A 25,215-nucleotide genomic window follows, 5' to 3' on the forward strand; every position below is an offset into this window, starting at 1 on the left:
GGCCAGGAAGATTCTAAGTACTTTATAGGTATTGACTCATATGTATTCACAAAACACTATGAGGTTGGTCCTACAATTCCAGTATATTCTTAAACAGATGAAAATATTTAAGGCATAGAAAGGTTAAGTAACTCATCTAAGATCACAAAGCTTATAACTAGCAGTGCTAGAGACTGCTTATTAAGAATTAAGAAAGCTGAACCTAATTCCTACGACATTTTAGCAGTTTGGGTTAGAACTATTTTTTTCCTATGATGGACATAAAGATGACAACTGTTTAAACTTAACAGGTATATTTTGCAAAGCTCTAATAAGGGGGACTGTCATATAAAACAAGAAGAAATCAAGAATGTTGAGTATCTTCCCTGTTTTGAAGAGACAAGAATCTCTAAGCATGAAAAATGCCACGCAAGTTCTGTAAGAATAATTGATACCTTATATCTAAACAAGAGAGATTAACCTTGGTACGGGTAACAAAAGTTGCATAAAATTCTTTTATATGATGGAATTTCAAGAGATTTTTGCTTCTGCAGGAGATGCTAAATTCTAGGAGATGCTAAATTGAGCCCATATAAATACTTTGCAGGCAGGTAAGTGAGGAAATAAGAAGGATATTCATAGAAAATATAGAACACTGTTTTCCTTACAAAGATTATAGATAGCTCTTCCCCGCCACTTATTCTCCTTAGAAAGAATTTAAAGCTTGGTTTGAAGTAAGCTGAGCTAGAAGCTCTTATTTACAGACATTTTTACCTTTTCGGCATTAGAGCGAATGCATTTTACAAAATATGGTTCTGCTTGATCAAGTGTTTCCATCAGCTTGCTTAATGAGGCCTGCAATACAAAGCAATATAATTAGCACATACTCTCATTCCAAACTGGCAATGAATGGTTTATAAATATAAACAACAATGTTGGTAAAATATGCAAAAAAAAGTGGTATACATAGAAATAGGTTTGTTTCGGAAAAGCACATTGTGTACACTGCCATATTGATTAAACTGAGGCCAGTTAAGGATGAGGATGGCAGTTTAACTTTAAAGCTGACAGACTGGCAATGGTAAATATTGCAGATATATTTTATAGTAATCTAAGTCTATAATAAATTTTTTACCTTTCTTCACATTTCATGAAACAACTTCATTCAAACTCATGCAGTCTTAGAGTAACTTTGGGAAAAACATCCAGTAGGGTATCCAGGAAGGTAGTAGTCCCCTGCTTCAATTTTAATGTTTGAGTATGTAGTGATGTTCCCTCTTTCATTCCTGATGCTGATAATTTGTGCTTTGTCTCTTTTTTCCAGATTAGTCTGACTGGAGGTTTATAAATTTTCTGATATTTTCAACAAACGAGCTTTTTTATTTCATTGGTTTTTCTCTATTATTTTTCTGTTTTCGATCTCACTGATGATTTCTACTTTATCATTTCACTCCTGCTTGCTTTGGGTTTAATGTTTTTCTTTTTCTAGTTTCTTAGGGTAGAAGCTTAGATTAGTGACTTAAGGCCTTTCTCCTTTTCTAATAAGAGCATTGAATGTTATAAATTAACCTTGGAGTACTGATTTAGCTGCACTGCACAAACTGTGACATTTTATTTTCATTCCATTTAAAATATTTTTAAAATTGTCCTTCCTCTTTGACTCGTGTTTTATTTAGATGTCTTTTTAATTTGCCAAATATTTGGGGATTGTTATCTTTCTTTTATTGATTTCTGGTTTAATTACAGTCAGATAACATATTTTGTTTATTAGTATTCTATTTATCTGTTGGCTTTTCAGCTACATCTCTTTGTACTGTTTTGTGTGTGTGTGTCTGCTCTACGGATAACAATATACCAACCTAACCGCACAGTATGCTTAGAGTCAATATTTTATGATTTCAAGTAAAACTTAGAAGCCTTACAATCACATAGACTCCTGTTATTGCTGTCATATATATTACATCAACATACACACTTTTTTTACTTTTAGGTGTTCTTTTCGTGTGTGTTACTGTAATATAATACACATAATATAAAATGCTTGAATCATAAATATGCAGTATGATGAATTTTCACAAAGGGAATACACTCTTGAAACCAGAGCCCAAATCAATGAATAAAATATTATTAGAACCTTAGACGTCCCTCTGTGCTCCATCCCACTGAACTCAGCAAGATCACTGTACATAGGCTACCTGCCTCCACCCTCCACATCTCAACCAAGGGTAACCATTATCCTGACTTCCAAGATGGTAAGTCAGTTTACCTGCTATTAAACTTTATATAAAGAGAAAGATACACTATGTACTATCTTGTATTTGTTGCATACAATTGTATCTTGTACATTTTCAGCACTATATAGTAGTGATTCATTATATGACTATACCACAGTTAAATTATCTGTTTAGGATGGATATTTGGTTGCTCAAGTTTGGGCTGTTAGGAATAAAGTTGCTATGAACAATCTTCTACATGTCTTTCAACCGTTTTCCAAAATGCCTGCATCGATTTATATTTCAATAGCAGTGTATAAAAATTCTGGTTGCTCTACATCCTTGCCAATACCTTGCATAATCAATCTTTTTTATTTCAGCCATGCTGGGAAGTGTGTAGTATTATTGCCTTATAGGCAGTTTTAATTTTCATTTCCCTGATGAATAATAAATAATATTGAGGATGTATTTGATAGGCTTATTGGCCTTTTGGATAACATCTTTTGACATAAGACAGTTTTGCTTGTTCAAGACCTTTGCCCATTTCTATTAGGTTGTCTTTTCAAGAACTGATTTGTGGTTTTTCATATATTCCACATATAAAGTCTTTTTCAGTTGTATTGCAAGTATATGCATATACCCTGTAGCGTGCCCTTTCATTCTCTTAATAGTGAGTTTGTTTTTAACAGTTTTATTGAATTACAATTTACATACTATAAAAATGTATCCATTGTAGTGCATAGATCAATGATTTTTTTAGTAAATTTATACAATTGTAAAACCATCATTACAATCCAGATTTAGAAATCTTCCACCCATCCCCTCAAAAGGTCCCCTCCTGCCCATCTGCAGTCAATAACTGCCTCCACCCAGAGTCCCAGGCAACCACTGGTTCACTTTCTGCTGCTATAAATAAACCACCTTTGAAAAAAATAATCCTCTTTAGACATCTTTTCCTCTCACTATAAAACCAATATGTATCTACTGTAGAAAACAGAATACATAGATACATATTCGAGAATAAAAATCAGTTTGGTTGAGTTTGTGTAATGACTTAATTCTTAGTTCCAGAGGTAGAACTAGAAGCAGATTATTTTCTTCAGATCGATGGGCCTTTACGCAGAGAACTCAGATTTCTGCCAAAAAACCCAAAGTTAGAAAAACCCTTAGCCAAGGAAGAGAAACACTTAGAATTTCCACCACTACAAGCAAAGGACTACATTGACTAATGATGTAGTGGTAGATATATTTCCCAGCAATCTGTGGGTCTCTGAGCAGCTAGGCATGCGTGTCTTGTCAGGCCAAGAGAGGGGCAGTAGTTTTATCCGCACGTTTCAGCAGATATAACAGCAACAGCATGTGCATGACCTATTATCCTAAGAGAAAGCCACAAAACTCCTTTTAAAGCATTAACTGAGCAGACACATGGTGCCTATGAAGTGGCCTCCTTTCATATACAGCTCTATGCATAAACAATGCATAGTTTCTGCCTTATGATCAAGTTGCATCATCTCGCTCATAACTTAAGACTTTAGCTACTTTATTTGACAGTCTGGTGGCTAAAAGGATACTAACATTTGCTGGCAGTAGACAAAGTCTCAAAAGAGAATAATCCAGAGTAGGGTGAGGGTGGCTGTTTACCTAACCACTGAAATAAGAAAATTTTACATATGGTCTACCACCTTGTTATTTGTTTCTATTTGTTTAATCTGCTCTTTCTTTTATCCTGTCTTTTTAAAACTGAGTATACAGTTGACGCTTGAACAACACAGGGGTTAGGGGTACTGACCCTCTGTGCTGTTGAAAACCCACATGTAACTTTAAAGTTGGCCCCCGGTATACTTGGTTCCACCCTATCTGGAGTTCCGAATCCTCAGATTCAACCAACCGCTGATCGTGTAAAACTGTAGTGTAACTATTGAAAAAAATCCATGTGTAAGTGGACCCATGCAGTTCAATCAAGGATCACCTGTATTTTATGATTCCATTTTAGTTCTGCTATTAGCTCATTACCTATGATAAGCTTTTATTTTTTTAAGGATTTCTCAAGACTTTACATCTTTAACATATCACAGTCTGCCTTCAAATAATGCTACACCATTACCTGTATAGTGTACAGTATACAGGTAATGGTGTAACTTTACAAGAGTATAAACTTTACAACAGTATAAACTTATATTTAGCCCCTCCCTTCTTTTGTGCTACTTTTGTCATACGTTTTATTTCTACCTCACAATATATTATTATTTTTTTCTTCTATAGTCAATTATCTTTCTAAAAAATTAAAAGAAGATAAAAAGTATTTATTATAGTTAATTACACTTCTATCATTCTGGCAATCTTAGTGTTTTGTATAGATCCAAAATCTATGGTTTTCTCATCATTTTTATCCCAAATTTAACATTCTTATAATGTAGATTTCCTGGCAATGCATTCTCTCAACTTTTGTTTGTCTGAAAAAGTCTCTATATAATCTTCATTACTCACGTGCATAGAATTTTAGAGTGACAATTTTTTTTTTTTCCCCTTTCAGTCTTTTAAAAATACTACTCTTGGGGCTTCCCTGGTGGCGCAGTGGTTGAGAATCTGCCTGCCAGTGCAGGGGACACGGGTTCGAGCCCTGGTCTGGGAAGATCCCACATGCCGTGGAGCAACTGGGCCCGTGAGCCACAACTACTGAGCCTGCGCGTCTGGAGCCTGTGCTCCACAACAAGAAAGGCCGCGATAGTGAGATGCCCACGTACCGCAATGAAGAGTGGCCCCTGCTCGCTGCAACTAGAGAAAGCCCTCCTCGCACAGAAATGAAGCCCCAACACAGCCAAAATTAAATTTAAAAAAATACTACTCTTGAATTCTGGCTTTCATAGTTTCTGATGAGAAACCTACTGTTATTCTTATCTTCATTTCATGGCACATAAATGTTGTCTTTTTTCTCTGGCTGTATTTAAAATTTTCTCTTTTTAACTGGCTTTAGCAATTTGATGTGATGTGTATTGGTGTGTTTAGGTTTGTTCTGCTAGGGGTTTGTTGAGATTCTTTGATCTTTGAGCTTATATTATTCATAAAAATAAGGAAATATTTTGGTCATTATTTCTTCAAATTTTTTTCTGTATCCCCCTCTCTTGACTTTCCTTCTTAGATGCCAATTACACCTATGTTCAATGATCTAATATTTTCCCACAAGTTACTAATGCTTTTTTTCATTTTTTCCATCTTTGTTATTTCTCTCTGCACTTTAAAGTAAATGTAACTTCTAATTCACTACTTCGGCAAATAGGTGTTAATCTCATGTAGCTTATTTTTATTTTCAAATATTACATTTTTAATCTTTGAAAGTTCCATTTAAGTCTTTTTCGTATCTTCTATTTTTTCTCATCATTATTCATGTTTTTCTTTGGACATATTTATATGATTTATAATACCTATTTTGAGATCCTCATCTAAATGCTATTTCCATAATCTCTGTCATTTTCAGATCTGTTTCTTTTTCATTTTTCAATATTTATTTACTTATTTGGTTGCACCGGGTCTTAGTTGCAGCAGGCAGGCTCCTTAGTTGTGACTCGCAGGCTCCTTAGTTGTAGCATGCAAACTTTTAATTGCGGCATGCATGTGGATCTAGTTCCCTGACGAGGGATAGAACCCCAGCCCCCTGCATTGGGAGCACGGAGTCTTCACCACTGCGCCACCAGGTAAGTCCCTAGATCTGTTTCTAATAATTTTTTTCTCCCTTGCTATGGGTTGTTTTTTCCCTGATTCTTTGCATGCCTAATAATTTCAGATTGGATGCTAGTGTGATTTTACATTGTTGGATTTTGTTATATTCCTTTAAAGAGCAACAGACATTTTCCCCTGGGGCTGTTAAGTTATATAGGATCACTTTGATTCTTTCAAGACTTGCTTTTATTAAGCTTTGCGAGGGCAGGTTCAGAGCAAAGCCTTGGCATTTGTTTGGATTCCCTCTCCCTGGGCTATAGCAAACTGCCTTTATGCAGTAACCTGGGACTTGTCTCATTTATTTCCCTCTTCTCAGGGATCATAATCCTGCAATGCTTACTGTCTAATATCTAAAAACATTCTATTCTTATCTTTTTTCCAGTTTTCTAGTTGTTTATAGCAGAAGGGCAATTCCTCTATGGGTTAATCCTTCATGAGTTCTATGATTTCATTTTGATGAAAGTAAATATTCATTCACAAGAAGTGTGTGAAGTCAAAGACAGCTGGGTGCCATCTATCTCCAACACTTCTAATTTCCTCACCTGTACAATAAGAATGACAGTATTTATCTCACAGAATTGGAGGAAAAATAATGTATAAATATTTAGTAAAGGATCTGGAAAATGTAGTACTCATTACTTTTGTAATATTTCACAATGTATTACAAACATTAAAGATGACTCTTTTTGCAAATGTTAAACAAAATACATGAATTTAATTTGAAAATATCCATAATTCCTGAATTTGGGGGATTTTAAGGGACATGATAGGATTGTAATTATAACTAAGTTTTATTGTAATAGCTATAATGTGTACTCTTCAGATTAAAGTCTGAGTTTGGTATACAGGCACCTGTAAAAGATCCAAGGTAACAAAATAAAGGACACAACAGCTTAATGGTTCTCCCCTTCATAATTATGAGATTAATGCTTCCTTTTCAGATACCAAGCTCACCACGTTACCTTTTGATCAGAATTTGGCTTCCCACCTTGATCTGCTAATCAGGAGGAAATGTGATCATGAACTAACAATTATAACAAGTCTGCCTATGACTCTTATTTCTCATTGTATATTAATAAACTTTGATACTGTTTTACAGCAGTGTTTATAGTTTATCAGTCAGCATGATATTTTTTTCCCTGTAAATTCAACTTTGCATTTCTAAATCCATAAAGTGAAAACCCAAACTCTGGGATGTGAAGACAGCGCTGAGGTATAGACAGACCTGTCTGGTCAAGCAACATCTCTCTCTTTTTTTAAATAATCAAATACCATTAACCCATAGGATTGTGATTTAAGAAGGATTTTTTTTTAATTCATGGCAGAGCTTCCATTATATATTCAATTGTCTTTCCTTTAACTTTATTAGCACCTAATAAGTTGTTTGGCTCTTTGATCTTGTTTTTTTGTTGTTTTTTTTTAAAGAGCACTTTGACCAAGTAGCTTTTATAGAATCAAATTCTTCTCTAGGCCTATGGTGAAAATTGTCTAAAATAAAATGACATTTCTAGCCTACAGTTTGAAGAACTGTGCTTATAAATCAAACAAGATCATATCCAGTGATATCTTAGTAGATAATTTACATTCAGGTATCCTGGATTAAACAGGAGCACTGAAAAACGTGATAACATAGAAGTACAGCTATCGGCAGATAAAGAAATTTTTAGTTAACAGTGAACGACGCCTCTGTGATAAAAGCATGAGGTAGGGTAAAATTATGTAAAGCACTGTTACCTTTAAGATTTTCAGCTCTTTTTCATAAATATCTAGCAAATGAATAGAATGTTAGAGATGATTTGAGAAGAATGGGAAGAATTCGAAGAGAATTTTGTAAAGTTATTCTGGAGGTTATTTGGTTAATTTATTATGATCATATTTATTCCTAAATGCCCAGTTACAACGAAAGGAACTGGATTCCTATAAACACAAAACTAAAATAAACAATCAAGAAAAAACTTACAATTCCATTGAGTTAAATGTTGATGGCAGTAGCATGAGGTTTAAATATATAGGGAGAAATATACATCATTATGTTAACAGTGACCATATCTGGGCAGTCAATTTTCTGATGCTTTTCTCCTCACACTGAAAATAATGAATTACTCTTTGGGATATGCACTATCCAGAGATACAAGGATGAGAAACAAAAGCACTTGACTTTTTTCCCCCATCTTTGGTACTTCCATCCAAAATGACCATTATAGCATAGCTTTTTAGTCACAGGAATCATATCCCATTCAGGTATCTTGCAGATCACTTTGACCTTACAATGTCAATGTGAACAAAACAGATTCCTCTTTGTTAAAAATAAAAGGAAAAAAAGGTAAAACAGGAAACAACCTGAAACTGGGCACTGATGCTGGGAGGTTTCTTCTTCTTGTGCAAATGAAGAAGAGACTTGGTAATGCGATCCTGTAGGGTCAGTCTTGTCAGGTGCTTTAAAGACTTTACTTCTAGCAAGTGCTGAAAAGCAAGGGGAAAAAATCAAATTCTTCATATAAATTAATCTAAGAATAGGAAAAACAAAATTGTAAGCCAGTTTTCATTATTCCTGCGTATAATGACTGTGGTGAATATGAGCGATTAATATTCAACGTCCATTTTTACCCTCCTTCTGCTTTCTTACAGAAGCTTACCAGCTAAAAAGAAACTACATTTCCCAAACTCTCTTACATCTCAGGTTCTGGATGTGATTTAAGTTCATCAATTCCCACACGTGAAACTGGGAAGGTCTAACTGAGGCAGAGGCTTTGGCTACTAGCTTGTTTCTGCTGGCAAACATGTACACAAACGTACTTTAGTTTTCGGTGGTCCCAGTGCCCAGGCACTACTTTTTAAAGTGTTGTGAGGCAGAGTGCAGGGCAGTTGTGTTGCCACTGCAACTCTAGTAAAAGCACCTTAGCCCCGAAGCCAACAGTTGTAGCAGCTTCTTCTTGATTCCTGGATTACACCACAGGTGGTATGAGCCTGGAAGCAGCACCAGTGATAGTGGCCTCCTCATTTCCTAGCTTCAGTTCTGCTCCGTTGTTTTAATACTTCTGATGATTTCTGTAAGCACCTCTTTGAATTAAGTCCCTTTCTACTTAAAAATATCTATGGTGGTTAGTTATCTGCAACTGAATCCCGACTCACACAGCTAATAAATTAAATTCAATCCCTGGGCTATATAGTAGGTAAGCCAGGAACACGTACACAGAAAAAAAGAAAACGTAGTCCCTATCGACCCACATCCTGAGGTCCTAATTATTAATCTTAAAAATAAGATATGAGTTACACATAAAGCAACTAAAGAATACAAAACAGGACACTAATAAAGTATTTTGGAGCTTTTTTTTAGCTAATCATTAATCAATTTTTAAAATCCTACTAATTTATGGCTGTGAGTTTGTCAATGGAAAAAATGTATCTATACAGATGTGCAACTGCATATGTTATTTAAAAAGTAGTAAAAGTTTTATTGTATGAGAAGCACAGAATTGAGTTAAAAGTATGACAAATTAAAAGACTAAAAAATATTAATTCTGACAAGATAAACATTAAAAAATAAAAACTTCCAAGTGGCATTAAGTACAATATACATTTAAACAATTCCACCTAAGAAAAAATATTTTCAATAATGACAAAGACTTATTATCCATATATAAGAACTGTAAAAAAAATCCTTTAAAAAATACATCCAGTGATAATAAATGAGCAGAAGACTTCAACAGGCAATTCTCAAAATATAAATGACAAGTAACATAATGACAATCAATCTCACTTTTAATCAAAGAAACACACATTTTCTTTTAAGGTGATTTTCTGCACATCAGATTGGCAAACATAGTAAAGGCTGATAAAACCCAGTATACATGAAATAGGCATATTTATGCACTGTTCTTAGGAATGCAAATCATTATAATCTTTCTGATACACCATTTCACGTCTATGTATTTATCTAAGGAGAGCTCTGAAAGTTATTTCTGACAATCTACTTCAAAAAAATAGTGAAAAATTTTGGGCTTCCCTGGTGGCGCAGTGGTTGAGAATCTGCCTGCCAATGCAGGGGACACGGGTTCGAGCCCTGGTCTGGGAAGATCCCACATGCCGCGGAGCAACTAGGCCCGTGAGCCACAACTACTGAGCCTGCGCGTCTGGAGCCTGTGCTCCGCAACAAGAGAGGCCAAGACAGTAAGAGGCCCGCGCACCGCCATGAAGAGTGGTCCCCACGCACCGCAACTAGAGAAAGCCCTGGCACAGAAACAAAGACCCAACACAGCCAAAAATAAATAAATAAATAAATAAATAAAATTAAAGAAAAAAATAGTGAAAAATTCTAAACAAAAGAGATAAGGAACTATACAGAATTTTTTTCATAAAGTATGCTTCATTCACACAACTGAATACTATACAGCTCCTAAAAATACTGTAACCTATATTTACTGACATGGAAAAATATCTGCAAATACTCTTGACCAAAAAAACCCCACACAAAACAATAATATATATGTAAATATATATAGTACATGTGTATATTGAATTTTGAGAGTTTATACTTTATTTTTATTAGCATTTTTGAATTCTTACAAAAAGATTCATGGTATATTAAGAAAAAAATAATTTTACATACTGGTCAGGACTCAGAAGAGTTTTGTGGTTTATCCATAAGTAAAATGAAATTAGCACCGAAGCCTAAAATTATTTCCCCCCCAAACATTTAAGATACTTCTGATAAAAAGACCTCGGAAATGGTTTCATTTTATAAACCATATCTAAAGCAATGGTAAAATTAATGACTAAATGTCACTATGTGAAAAAGGGTCAGATGAACTGTGAAAAATACAAGTAACTATTTTTTTTTAAACTATTAAAAAGTCCTTCCCATCAAGGAATTTAATTAGAAAGGTAAAAAAAAAAAAAAAAATCCACATTCATTCTTATCTCAAGGTCTTTCCAATCTTTTCATTTGCTTGGAATACTCTATAGCTAGACCTTTACATTGCTTGACTTTTCTTAGCATTCAACTTATAGCTTAAATACCCAAACTTTCTCATAAAGCTATTTTCTTAAATACCCCAAAGGTAGCCCACCTCTAAATCAATAATATGCCATTTCATTTTCCTCTTTGCACATAATATCATCTAAATCATCTTTTGTTTACTTGTGTATTTTTTTCTCTTTCTCTAAAAGAATCACTATGAGAGAGCAAGGATTCTCTGACTGGACTGTTTATCTCAGCACCTCCAATGCCTAAAACAGTGTCTGGTACTGCATACTCAATAAATATTAGTATGGATAAATGAATGAATGGTTAGCAAGTAATGATTTTTGAACAATGTTTTCCTCAGCAACTGGAGACCAGACTCTTGTCCACAAAACTCACCATGATTAGATCCATCAACAAATATGCAGTGATTACTACAGATTCTGTTCTAAGTGCTAGGAATACATTGCATTCAAGTACAGGGAAACAGACTATAAGGAAATTAAAAAATAAATGATAATCTGAGGGTTATTAAGATTTATGAAGATGATAAAACAGGGCAAGGAAGAAAGGAGAGACAAGGCGGAGCAGAACAATGTGGAAGACAGGAGGCTAAGGAGGCAAGAGAGAGATAAATCCAGTCAAGGGACAGCTTCAATAGTCCAGTATGATGTGACAAAAACCAAGAACTGAAATGTGGGCCCAAGATCTAGCAGAAAACAGATACGGAGATAATTCCTTTCTTAGGTCTTCTGTTCGTTATCTACTTTATTCCTTTCTTAATTCCATCTTCATTGTTTAGCTTATTAAGATTAGTCAGTTCATTGTTTTTTAAACAATTATTTACTGCTTGCTGTGCAAGGTGCTGTAGCCACAAAGATTAAGAAGATATTGCTCATGTTGTTAAAGACAACTAAAATGGACAATAAACTTACCTTCAACGTTTGAGCCTGAGTGACTACAAAAATTCAGTAGGGGAGTGACAAACCAAAATCGCTTTGGGGATCAAGTCTGAGAGATGAGCAGGGTGTCAAAGTAGAAATGTACAACAAGGGAACTGTCAGTAAAAGACTGAAAATTTAAAGGTAGATCATATTAGAAAGGTATATTTAATAGAAGTGATGGTTTCAAGGTATGAGAGGGAAAGTACTCTCTAGGAGAGAACGGGAAAGAACTATCAAAACAGAACTATATTAACAGAAGGCTAAGGGCTGTTGGAGGTTATATGTGTTGAATATTTGCCTGTGTTTATTCAGAACTGTAATAAAAATAAAGCATTCTAAATCCTACCTATATCAATAAAATGAGGTACCCTTAATACAGGTAACTGAATCTTATTTCCAGTAGCAATAAAAGTTGTAGGGATGCGTACAATAATGATTCATACTCAAGGTAAGAAAGTGGCTGCAGATTTCACAAAAGAGCAAAAGGGAAAAGAAGTTCAGGTTATCTACACTTCTGTTGCTTCCTTCCACATCACATAAAACTAACTTAATGCAACCAAAATATCTTAATCAGCAAATGACCATAGTCAATGAGGATACAGGATCTGCTACTTTAATTTTATTAATATATACTTGTTTTGCCTTGGTTTGAAATGGACTGAAAGAAACAAGCAAAACACTCATTAAGCATAATTAGAAAAAATGAGGCATATTTAAAGAAGGGTAGGAAAGTAAGATGAAGAGTGAGGTTACTAAACAAAGCGCACGTCATGCCTACATGTATGTACACAGATAAGCCACAACTTCAGCTCTAACATTCTGGTAGCAAATATGAAGAAAATACTTATGATTTATTGAATACTAATCATGCACATACCAAATATATATCTCTCATCCTAACATATATTATCCCCCACATTACAAATGAAGAGACAGGTTAAGACAAGTTCGAGAACTTACTCCAAAAATCAAAGAGCAGGGACTTCCCTGGTGGCGCAGTGGTTAAGAATCCGCCTGCCAATGCAGGGGACACAGGTTCGTGCTCTGGTCCAGGAAGATCCCACATGCCGTGGAGCAACTAAGCCCAAGCGCCACAACTACTGAGCCTGCACTCTAGCGCCCACGAGCCACAACTACTGAGCCTGTGTGCCACAACTACTGAGCCTGCGCTCTAGAGCCTGTGAGCCACAACTACTGAGCCTGCGTACCACGACTACCGAGGCCTGCGTGCCTAGAGCCCATGCTCCGCAACAAGAGGAGCCACCTCAATGAGAAGCCCATGCACCACCACAACGAAGAGTAGCCCCCACTTGCTGCAACTAGAGAAAGCCCGCACACAGCAGCAAAGACCCAACGAAGCCAAAAAATTAATTAATTAATTAATTTTAAAAAAAATCAAAGAGCAAGTAACAGATCCATCATTTGAATGTAGGTCAGTTTGACTCCAAGGTCTATATTCTCATAGACTATGTTGCCTCTCTAATATTAAATATATGTACTTGAATATACAAGACACACTAAAATAAACCAAAAATTAGCCATATTTAATTTTAAAAGATTGAGAAATAGATGGGATTCCCATGATTGATGATTAAATGGAATCATTTACTTCAGATGTATCCAACATATTCTTGTTGGCTATCATGTAAAGTTTAAGAAGTTATAAAAGAATGTATATATATGTATAACTGAGTCACTTTGCTGTACAGCAGAAATTAACACAACATTGTAAATCAACTATACTACAATTAAAAGGAAATAAGTTATCCATTTGAGGAGAGGGAAAAGAACAGCACAAACACTAGGCCCAGAGGTGGCATTCAATATACTAAAAGGCTAGAGAGACAGTGAAGGAAAAAAGAAAGACAAATGAACAATAAAGAATATGTGACAATGAATGTAGTCTCCTCTCTTTCTCTCTACATAAAATCATTTCATGTAAGACCATAATCACAAACCACTTAGGTAAATTTTCTTTGTGGCTTAAAACATATTTGTCACTACCACAAACCACATCAGCAGCACATTAAATTTTCTCTGGAAATATAAGGTGACTTAAGTAGAAGGAAAAATTAAAGACAGATTCATTTTCTTCTTTCTTGAACTAGAGAATCATGACAATAAATAGCTCTTTTTCAGTTCTTTTAGAATTTTGAAATTATGCCCATTAACAAAGTTACAAACAACAGGACTCCTTCTTTGGGAGAGCACAAGAGAAAGAAAAACTCTAAGATTTTTCTTTCTTTGGTAAATTTAATAAATATTTTGGAATGTAGATTAGAGTAGGCAAATTACAACCCCTGGGTCAAATCCTGCCCACTGTTTTTATAAGATTTATATGGTTGCAAAAAGAATTAAATAATATATGATGGCATGTGAATATCAAATGAAATTCAAATTTCAGTGCCCATAAATAAAGTTTTATTGGAATACAGTCACTCTCATTCCGTTACATATTGTCTACAGCTGCATTTGTGCTATGATAGCAGAGCTAAGTAATTATAACACAGACCAGACCAGATAAGCCTGCAAGCCTAACTTGACCTTTACAGAAAAACCTGGCTAACTAACGCTAATGATGATGAGAGTTAGGTAAGCATTACTTAGAAATTATTTTTAAATCAGATAAAATTCAAAATTTTATCTTAACCTGACTCAAGGGGAAATGAAACGATCTTATGCAAAAATGCAATTACTCAACAAAAATTTACATTTATATTCAGAAGCTCTTCAAACACTAGAAAATGGGACATATCACAAATATTTACCTGAACCATTAAACTGGGCCATTTCATAACATCCAGCATTATTTCTAAAATGGTTTCAACTGAATATACACAATTAACCTCTATTTTGGGTACAAATAAGATATTTCTTTTTTTGTTTATAAAGATCGTTTGCATGAATAATAAAAAAAAAATTATGAAGTGGGGCACTAACAGAAAAAATTTTTTCATAATACTCACCTTTGGAAGGCCAGGCTTGGATTTGACATTTTTGTTTCTCCTATAGAGATAAATCATACATTAGGAAAAAAAAAAAAAAAAAAGCACTGTAGAGACACTGATTTCAAGGTCTCTACTAAAACAACAGATTATATACCCATTTCCAAGTTATAGGTCGCCTAAATGAAAACACTGTCTAATTCAACTAAGCAGTCACCCTTGGGAAGGAAGGATAAGCGAAGAAAAGAGATGCCTGCTCTGTAATACAACTACAAACACATTTAAGTCCGATGATAAGTAACATAATGTACATTCAAAGCTGAAGTTTCATTTTCTTTTGGATGTTAATAGGGCTCTGCATTCTTAAACCTACAGAGGCATTGTTTCTGTCATTTTAAACTTAAATAGATGCCTAATTTCATGAATTTTTAAAATGTACTTTTCACTAAGACTCATGATCTTCCATTTCTAGAAATTAAAAATTCTCTTTTGCCCTTTTTTCCCTTATTCATAATTCAGTATCACACTTATATCAAATCTTTTTTTTTTTAATGGCTACATACAGGGAATAAAGCCCAATGCTTATGAACATGGGCTGGGGTGTCAGGAAGACCTGGTCTTGAATCTAAGCTCTTTCACCTACTAATTCTGGAGTATAGCAAGACTTATACAAATTGAGCCTATTCACACTGTTAAGAGATGATTTAGGGATTAACGAATCCAATTCAGTCACACCTCTAGCTAGTGGTCAAAAAATATGCTTTGGAAGTGTTTGAAATATGTTGATATAAGTAGCTAAGAACTTTTTACTGGTCTACCATGCATGGTTATCTCTATGTCCTCAAACCAGTTCTAAATCAGGTAAGGAGGAATGGCAGGCTTGGGTAAGTGTTATAAATCACCATACAGGTGCCCCTTGAACAACACAGGTTTTGACTGTGTGGTTCCACTTATAAGTGCAATTTTTTTCAACAGTAACTACTATAGTACTACTTGATCTGAGGTTAGTTGAATCTGTGGATGTGGAATCACAGATACAGAGGAGCAGTGGATATGGAGGGCTGACTACAGGAAACACACAAATTTTTGACTGTCCAGAGGGTTGGCACCTCTAACCCATGCAGTGTTGAGGGGTAAACTGTATATGGCCCCATTCACCACTTCGTAAGGGATTTTCCTGCCCAATTTGTTAGGATTGTCAGAATTAAAGGACAACTGCAGTTAAAGACTAGGAATCCTAAAAAGAGCTAACAGTTTTTGCTCTCTCTGGATGTAGGGTCTGTTAAAGAGCAATAAAGAGTCATCTCCATAATAAGTATATTCAGTCATGATTCACCTGGTGAGATGAAAACAAACACCGGCTTTATAATACAGGAGATTGTCACAGCTCTAAATTCTGACTACTTTTGAGTCTTGTTTCACTCAAAATTCCACTCATGAAAATAATGCTTCATGATCACCTCTCTTCTTTTTTAGCCAGAAATTTTAAATCAGTCATAAAAAAGCAATCCACATTATTGATCAATACTAACGTGAGAATTCCATGGGCTCTCTCCAAGAGTTTGCTGCCAGCTGAATTAGCGAATATCCCATCTTTATCAAGCAAGGAGGTGTTACTTGATAGTCTGCTCTGGCGAATCCCAGTTCTGCCATTCCAGGCAAAATCAAATGTTTCACTGTAAAAATTAAATAGAGTACAATTTGCTTTGTTAATTGAGACATCTCTAAAACTCTATACATTTCTTAAAAAAGTAAAATAAAACTTTAAACACTAAAGTTAAAATTTAGAAAAAATGCTAAACCAGCAGAAAATGGTTTTATCAGAGAGATTACTGATTAATTTGGCTTATCTTTTACTCTTTCAGAACAAAAAATTTCTACGGATTCTAGCACATTCACATTCAAATGTGCATGAAAGTGAGCACATCATATAGCTAATACCTTTAAATATACCTCTTAACAAGCAGTAAATAATATAATGTATTATAATATAATGTCATGGCTTTTGTCTGTGTTTGAAGCCCAAACCCTCTTTCCTTTTTAAAAAGGATATATTAGCCACTGAGTGTAGCCACTTCTTTGAGTTTCACTTCTTTTCGGAGAATACTCATGTATGTAAAATATTAATAAAAACTGTATGCTTCTTCGCCTGTTAATTGTCTTTCATTAGTGTAACTTACAGGCCCGCAGCCACTGAACCTAAGAAGGCAGATGAAAAGTTTTTTCTCCCTGACAGTTTCATACTATGTAATTTGATTTACATAACATTTGCAAAATAACAAAACTACAGAAATGAAGAACAGATTAGTGGTTGCTAGAGGACAGGAAAGGGACATGGAAGAAGAAGGATAATACAAATAAGCAGCATGAATAAATTCTTTTATGATGATGAAAGAATTCTGTATCTTGATTGTGGTGTTGGTTACACAAATCTACATATGGGATAAAACTGCAAAAACTACCCATACACACACACACACACACACACACACACAGATTTTTTTAAATGGTGAGAACTGTAGTCTAGTTAATATTAATGTAACAATGTAATTTTCCTGGTTTTGATAATATACTACCAGTATATAGGATGTCATTTAAGGAAAACTGAGTGAAGGGTACATAGGACTCTATGAACTATGTTTTTCCTTTGTACTATTTTTGAAACTTCCTGCTTTTGAAAAATGGAATATAACCTTAAAATATTTATTTTCCAATTAGTTCTTTATTTAAACTATACTACTTTTTAGATAGCCAGGACAATATCTTTAAAATCTTGTAATAGCTTTGTTCTGTGCTCCTGGTCAAGCTTCTTACTAAGAACAACAGAAGATAAAAAAATAATCAAACATGCAAAACTTTATCTACAAAAATTTTCATCAATATCAAGAAAATCAGAAACAACTTAAATAACCAACAATTGGAAATAAATGAAAGAAGTTATTATAACCACCCCCATGGAAGTCTATAAGGTTATTAAAAATCATGTGGGAGAACAGTATTTAATGGCATAAAAAGCTGTCTGCATATATTATCAAATCTAAATATTGTTGCATGATACAGTTTTGTTTAAGACAATTATATTTATATACATGGAAAGAAGAATATATACCAAAAAAATTTTTAATGGACAAAATAGACAATTATTCAAAGAAGATATATGAATCATCAAAAAACATATACAAATCACTAATAGGCACATAAAAAGATGCTGAACATCATTATTTAGGGAAATATAAATCAAAACTACAATGAGATACTACTTCATTCCCTCTAAGACATGCAATAACAAAATGACAAGAATGTGGAGAAACTGGAATCCTTATCCATTACTACTGGGAATGTAAAATGTCCGAGCCACTCCGGAAGACAGTTTGGCAAATTCTCAAAATGTTAAACAAAACAGACAGTAACCATGTAACACAGCAATTTCATTCCTAGGCATGTACTCAAAAGCACTGAAAACACATCCACATGAAAACTTGTATATGAATGTTCACAGCAGCATTATTCATAATAGCCAAAAAGTAGAACCCAAGTGTTCATTAACTGATAAATGTGCAACCAAAATATCCATAACATGAGATGTTATTCCATAACATAAAATGAATGAAGTACTGGTACATGTTACAACGTAGATTATTGAAAACATTATGCTAAACGAAAGAAGTCTCACACAAAAGGCCACATATTGTAGATTCCATTTATATAAAATTTCCAAAAAAATAATTTTTTTTCCAGAATAGGCAAATCTACAGAGACAAAAAGTAGATCACGTTTACCTACAGTGAGTGAGAGTACGAGAAAAGGAAACATTCTAGTAAATAGGAAACTTCCTTTTGAACTGACTAAAATGTTCTAAATTAGATTTTGGAATAGTTGGCCAACTCTTAAATGAACTGTATACTTTAAGTGGGTGAAATTTTGTGGTATGTAAATTATATCTCAATAAAGCTATTTTAAAAAAGGCCTCAGAAATCAGCAATGCTGGAACTAAAAGGCAATGTGGCGGTGTCTTCAAAATTCTGAAAAGAAGTTATTTCCAACCAAGAGTCTATACAAACTCAAATTTCCAATCAAGTGCGAGGGCAGAATAAATGCATGCTTAGTTATACAAGGAATCAAAAACATGTTCCTCCTATATATACTTTCTCATGGAGCTTCTAGAGAATATGCTCTGTAAAAGTTTACAAAGTAGATCTATAAAAGGAAAAAATGGTAGAAAAAACTGTTGATACAAAACAGAAGAATAACATAAGGAATGACCAATACAAAGGTAAAGAAGACACCACTGTGACAGCCACGTGACAGATCTAGAGAACAAACCCTTCTGATCAAAAAAATGCCAGGAGAGATTTCTACAAGAAGATGAAATTAATTCAAGATGCATCTGTACATGATCAGAGGAAATTAAAATGACTGTCACAAAAGCTTAGGGTTGAAATGGATATCGGCACCACCAAAGTTCAGAAGAAAATCTGGCTGAATAGATGACTTTGGACTGAGGAAACAATTCTTTAAAATAAGTTATTAAAAGGACAAATAATAGAGAAAAAATTAATACATTTAACTACATTTACCATTTTAACCATTTTTAAGTGTATAATACAGTGGCATTAAGTACATTTATTGTTGTGCAACCATCACTACTATCTATCTCCAGAGCTTTTAGCCAAACTGAAACTTTGTACCCATTCAACAATAACTCCCCATGCCCTCCAATACTATATAATATTATATAGCAACTAAAAAGAACAAATTACATGCCACAAGATGGATGAATCTTAGATAGATATTATTGAGGAGAAAAGTCACAGCGACCACTACTATATATTAGTATTTCTAAAAACTCAAAAACTAGCTAAACCAAATGACTCTTTGCTTAGAAAAACATACATTTATTGTAAAACTATTTTTTAGAGCATAGTAATGGTATACATAAAATTCTGGATAGCAGTTACCTGTGGGGAGAGAGGGAGAATGACCAGAAAATATATGATAAAAAAGTGGCTGCAGCAATACTAATAATCTTCTGGTTCTGAACTTGGGTGGTATTCATTTTATTGATATGCTTCCTAATGTACATGTGTGTTTTGTATAGTCTCTTGTATCAAATGCTACCTTAATGTATAAAGACTGAATTGAAGGTTCCTATTAAACATGTATACTGCACACTTCTTATGTTCCATTTCAAATCCCGTAAGTCTTACCTCTTATTCTAGCTGCTGCTGTTGCAAATGGTACTGTAACTAGTCATACACACAAATTTTGTCCAGCATCAAACAGATGCTGCTGGCAGCACCTAGTTTCAGACTCCAGACACTTGCCTCTTGTCTGATGTAGGCTTCTGCTCTGCACTTACACAAGCAGAACTCTCTGTGGGGCCAGCAACCCCTGGAGCAATGGATAAGTCCCTCCTCTTTTCTTCCTCAAGGCAAATAGATGGTCCTGAGACACAAATCATTAAGCTTCTCAGTTGGTCCCACAGGGTTGAGCAACCAGTGGCCAACTCATTCATTGATTCTTGTATGGATTCTCCATCCTTCCCTTTTTTATTCCCATATCCCCACTCCTGCTCACTAGGATAACATTCTTAAATAAGCTACATTTGTAAATAAACTATTTGGTGTTTGCATAAGGGAAACCCATAATAAGCTGCCATAGCATACTCCATAGCAATTGTTTTTGTCAGCCCCCAGCTGAAATACCACGAATTTGACAAAGTCATAAATTCACAAGGACAAAGAGTGAGAAGGAAGACTATGCAAGGGACAAGGAACAGTAAAAGTTTAAAGTTGACAGACATGTAATAAGAGATGTAGGAGACTAGAAAAAATTAAAACCTAAGTTTATATGTACGTCGAATCATAGAAAAGGGGAGTCTATAGGGGTAGGCATGATTGAGAATACACATATGCTTGTGTGTGTGTGTGTGTGTGTGTGTGTGTGTGTGTGTGTGTGTGTGTGTGTAGAGGCTGGGGTTTGGAGTGGGAGAGAGGCTAAAACAACAAAATGCAAGTGTGTTCTCATTTAGAACTCTGGAAAGGTTCAGATATTAGAGATAACTGGTACCATTGCAAGGGTGATGCTGAATGGGGCTAAAAATGGAAGTTAGTTTGAAAGTCTTTTAAAATGAGCTAGATCCTTACTCTTACCCTATATAGTGAAGTAACATTCCCTTCCTCAAGCCTTTCAAAGATTTTACTTTATAGAAAAGTTGGAAACACAGACTCTCAGGAGAAGTCAGAGACATTAGGCATAGCTAAAGGTAGGGGTGGGTGAGATACACTGAAAATAGGAGGAATTAAGTGGAAGTATGTGTATGGAATCATGAGAAGCCCAGCTATATACCTAGAACATCAGTAGCCAGATTTAAAAGCTATAGGCAGGGAAAACTGACTGACCCAAGAGAAACAATCTAGAGATAGCAGACATTTGGAAGTCACCAGCTAAACACCGAGATCCCCGATCAATAACAAAATACATCTTCTAGCCCAAGAATCAACTGAGTGTATCTGTATATCCAATGATTTATTCTCTCTCTCTAGATGAAGGTCTCTCAGGAATCTCAAAGTAACATGTGCAAGCTGAAACTATCACTCCCTCTTCAAAACTGTTGCCTCTTTTATATTCCCTACTTAAGTACTAAGCCAGAAATCTAGAAATCATCCTTAATCACTCTGTCTCCTCACCCAATATATTCCACAAGTTTTATATAAGACATAGATTCCCCCCACCCTCTCTTTTCAGGAAACGAAGGCTACAAGAGTCACAATCTCAGAATACGAAGATAAGCTGAGCCAAGAACAAATTTTTGGTGACTCCCAAACCCGTACTCTTTCTCCTATGTGTTATGTAAAGGCTTAAAATACAGCAAAAAGGTTTTACTGGTATTTTACACACTGAGTAACAGGAAGAGTCCCTGCATTAGAATGGTAGGCTCAATGGTGAAGTAGAAGATTAGAAGTGAAAGAAAGCAAAAATAGGCTGTGCCTATTTTTAAGACAGGACAATCAATGGGATGCTGGGGAGAAAGAAAAAGCTCTGTGTGTACTTAAAAATCTTTGTGCCAGGGCTTCCCTGGTGGTGCAGTGGTTGAGAATCCGCCTGCCAATGCAGGGGACACGGGTTCGAGCCCTGGTCTGGGAAGATCCCACATGCCGCGGAGCAACTGGGCCCGTGAGCCACAACTGCTGAGCCTGCGCGTCTGGAGCCTGTGTTCCGCAACAAGAGAGGCCGCGATAGTGAGAGGCCCGCGCACTGCGATGAAGAGTGGCCCCCGCTCGCTGCAACTAGAGAAAGCCCTCGCACAGAAACGAAGATCCAACACAGCCAAAAATAAATAAATAAATTAATTAATTAAAAAAATCTTTGTGCCAGTTGGTTATTTCAATGAAATGACTTGACATAGGTATCTGTCTCAGTTTTTCTAGGGGCTTCCCTTAGCTTAGCACATTGCTATTAAGATTGATGGCATACACAACGTCTTTGTTCTCCATATACAATGTACTCCTTATATATACATTAGATCACTGTCATATATTTGTTGCATACATATAAAAATTATTTGCACAAAGCATAGAAAATCCAATACAGACGTCTCAGAAACACTGAATCCTCATAAAATCAGGTGAGAGACATATAGATTTTCAATTTTCCTCCTTAATACAGGTTCACATCAATATGTACCCACGACCACCTACTGCAAGCCATCATCTCTTGCCAGAACTGCTAGTCTTCCTGTACCCAATCCAGTGCCTCTACAAATCATTCTCCATAAAGCAATCATAGAGATTCTTCTGAAATATCAGTCAGTCCCCTGCTTAAAAGCATTAAATAGCTTCTCATTACCCTTAAGATGAAGTCCAACCTCTCCAATACGGCTAACAAAGCCCCACATGAACTAGCCTATGTCTATTTGTCTTTCTAGAGTCAACTCTCATCATTTCTCTCTTCTTACTCACATTATTTTAATTCTTTATTCGTGCCATGCTCTCTAGAGAGAGCTCTCTTTTTGCTCCTGGACCATCACACAGGTTGCTCCTCTGCCTGTAAAACATCACCCTCCTCTTCAAAGGGCTCACCCTTACTCTTCACTCAGATAACAGTTTAAAAGATTCTTTTTCTGAAAAACATTTCTGATGCATCTGGCCCCATATCCAATTCTTTAAATACAGTATTAGCATAAAAAATTTAAAAGTCCTCCTCTATGTTTCCATGGTATCCTATATTTCTCCAGTCATATCACTTATCACATCTATCTCACAAAGTATTGAATCTCCAGTTTCCACCACACGACCTGGCACGAAGTACTTGTTAAATAAACAAATGATCTGGCAGAACTAGAAGTTGTATCTGTCTTAATTTATTTCTTTATTTTTCTCTCAAGAACAATCTGACCTTCAGGAATAGATGTTACATGCAAATAAGGCTCCAGTAAAAAAGCCACTAATTTTTAAAACAAAGGACAAACATAACTATGTAAAAACACACAAATATCATTTAGGATAACCAACATACTATATATTAAAGTGAAAAAACTTGGAAGAGACTTTTGAAATAACTATATAATACTTAATGTTTTAAATTTATACTAAAATATGAGTATTATTCCATACTACTAATTTGCTATTATTATATGAACTGCTAATCACATATAACTGCTTACATTAATAACCAAGTTCTGTATTTTTTCATTAGGGTAAACAAAATACATTCTAAGACATGATCAAATGCCATGAGATTTATCTGGCTGTAACATATGAGAAATTACTCCAAGCTGTTTTATGTGACATCAAGTCATATTGGTTCCAAGAGAACCTTGAAATCCATTCACCTTTATAAATCATGTTAAATATGATAATTACTTTAAAAACCCTAGTAATAAATTATTTGACTTATCCTTCAAAAAAAGTATTTATTTTTGTTCTCATTGTTGCATTTTATAATACAATGTCTCAGATGGTAAGCAGTCATTTGCCCAGATCAAGAGGAAAAGTTGAATTTAAACAAAAATAAACTTTAGACAGTGAGTTTTTAGTTGCATTAAGAATAGAAATCAGGATCCACACATGCTACATAGTCAACTCTTAGAGGATAGGTTTATCCCAGTACTCAAATATGTGGTTATCAATATAGCCAAAGTCCTAAAAAATGGTGTCATAACCCACGAGTTTTAATGAGACTTATTCTAGTTCCTTAATGCCCTGGGATTAGCATGATAGTACAGCAGACCCCATTTGATTATAAAACATACCATATACTTCCACAATGTGCAAATTCATTATGTACTTGTCAACAATAAATTCTGATAATACTCTTTTTGCCCCCTAAATAACAAGTTTCCAAAGGCATATTTTCCCAATATAGGGTGGTATATTTTATTCTTCACACAATCTTCTCTACAACTATTCAGAAGAGCTTTTTCCACCTAGGAACGAATGTATCTTTGAAACCAGTGCAGTCTTTTTAGTTATTCACATTAAGTGTCACTTCAGCAGCCTCTATTTACCATCTCTGCTTTATGATATGTAATTATAGGCTCTGTACTTTTTTCAAATCATATTTTGAAACAAAGACATCTGTTTCCAGTTTATACCCCTTACCAAAAAGCAACTGCCCACTCAACATTAATTAAAGTTTTATCTCTCACTTGAGGAATATTTGCACTGGCTAAAAATAGTTTTATATTTGCATTTCCTTGTTTTTATACAGACTACATCAATTCTTAGTCCTAGATCACCAGCAAATTGGATGTTCCACTCTTTCATTTAAGAGTCACTTATTAGGAGTGTTCCCATAGGGAAGGTCCAAAAGACTCCACTTAGTAGATACAAGCTAATGATTTCATGACTGATTTGATTTTCTGAGTATCTATTGTTCTATCCTCTCTATCTTCTCACCAATTTTCTCTAAAATATGTCTAAAATAAACTCACCAATACAACAAACACAAGCTGCGAGGCTCTCTTGTTAAGACTGCTAGCTGGCCTTTTCCTGATAACATTACTTCAATGCCACATATCTTTCTTCATTGTACGCAAAGGAAAAGAATCAAGCTGATGTGATCAATTTCTCTGTGAGGAAGGGTCTCAAAAATGAGCTTATACACACATCTTTACAAAATTAGTTTGTCATTCCATAAGTGCCTAAAATCACCTTAACTTCTTGAGCCCAGACCAATCTTAAACCAATATATCAGACTATTCCAACTGATATATAAAAAACAGACAAGCCCATACAGATCACTTCAGGCATCCAAAATTGAAAGCAGTACAAAGAAACATAACTGGGAATTCCCTAGCAGTCCAGTGGGTAGGATATGGCACTTTCACTGCGGTGGCCCAAATTCAATCCTTGGTCGGGGAACTAAGATCCTGCAAGCTGCGCGAGTGGCCAAGAAAAAAACAAAAACAAAAACTAGGAATTAGGAAAGTTATAATCATTAAATTGCTTCGG

General features: G+C 35.0%; 1 protein-coding gene across 13 annotated transcripts in view; it reads right to left on the bottom strand.

Moving 5' to 3' along the window:
* MYO9A (myosin IXA) overlaps positions 1 to 25,215 on the bottom strand; it is a 277,041-nt gene that overhangs the window by 95,676 nt on the left and 156,150 nt on the right. For all 13 annotated transcript variants that reach the window (XM_082383557.1, XM_082383556.1, XM_082383560.1 and 10 more), the window contains 4 exons: positions 16,294 to 16,437; positions 14,783 to 14,822; positions 8,250 to 8,372; positions 754 to 834 (listed from right to left, as the gene is read on the bottom strand). In XM_082383557.1, coding sequence (XP_082239683.1) covers positions 754 to 834; positions 8,250 to 8,372; positions 14,783 to 14,822; positions 16,294 to 16,437 — 388 coding nt within the window. The remainder of the gene's footprint in view (positions 1 to 753; positions 835 to 8,249; positions 8,373 to 14,782; positions 14,823 to 16,293; positions 16,438 to 25,215) is intronic.

This window comes from Balaenoptera borealis (assembly GCF_965194805.1).
Source record: "Balaenoptera borealis genome assembly, chromosome: 3".
In the NCBI taxonomy this organism is placed as follows: domain Eukaryota; kingdom Metazoa; phylum Chordata; class Mammalia; order Artiodactyla; family Balaenopteridae; genus Balaenoptera; species Balaenoptera borealis.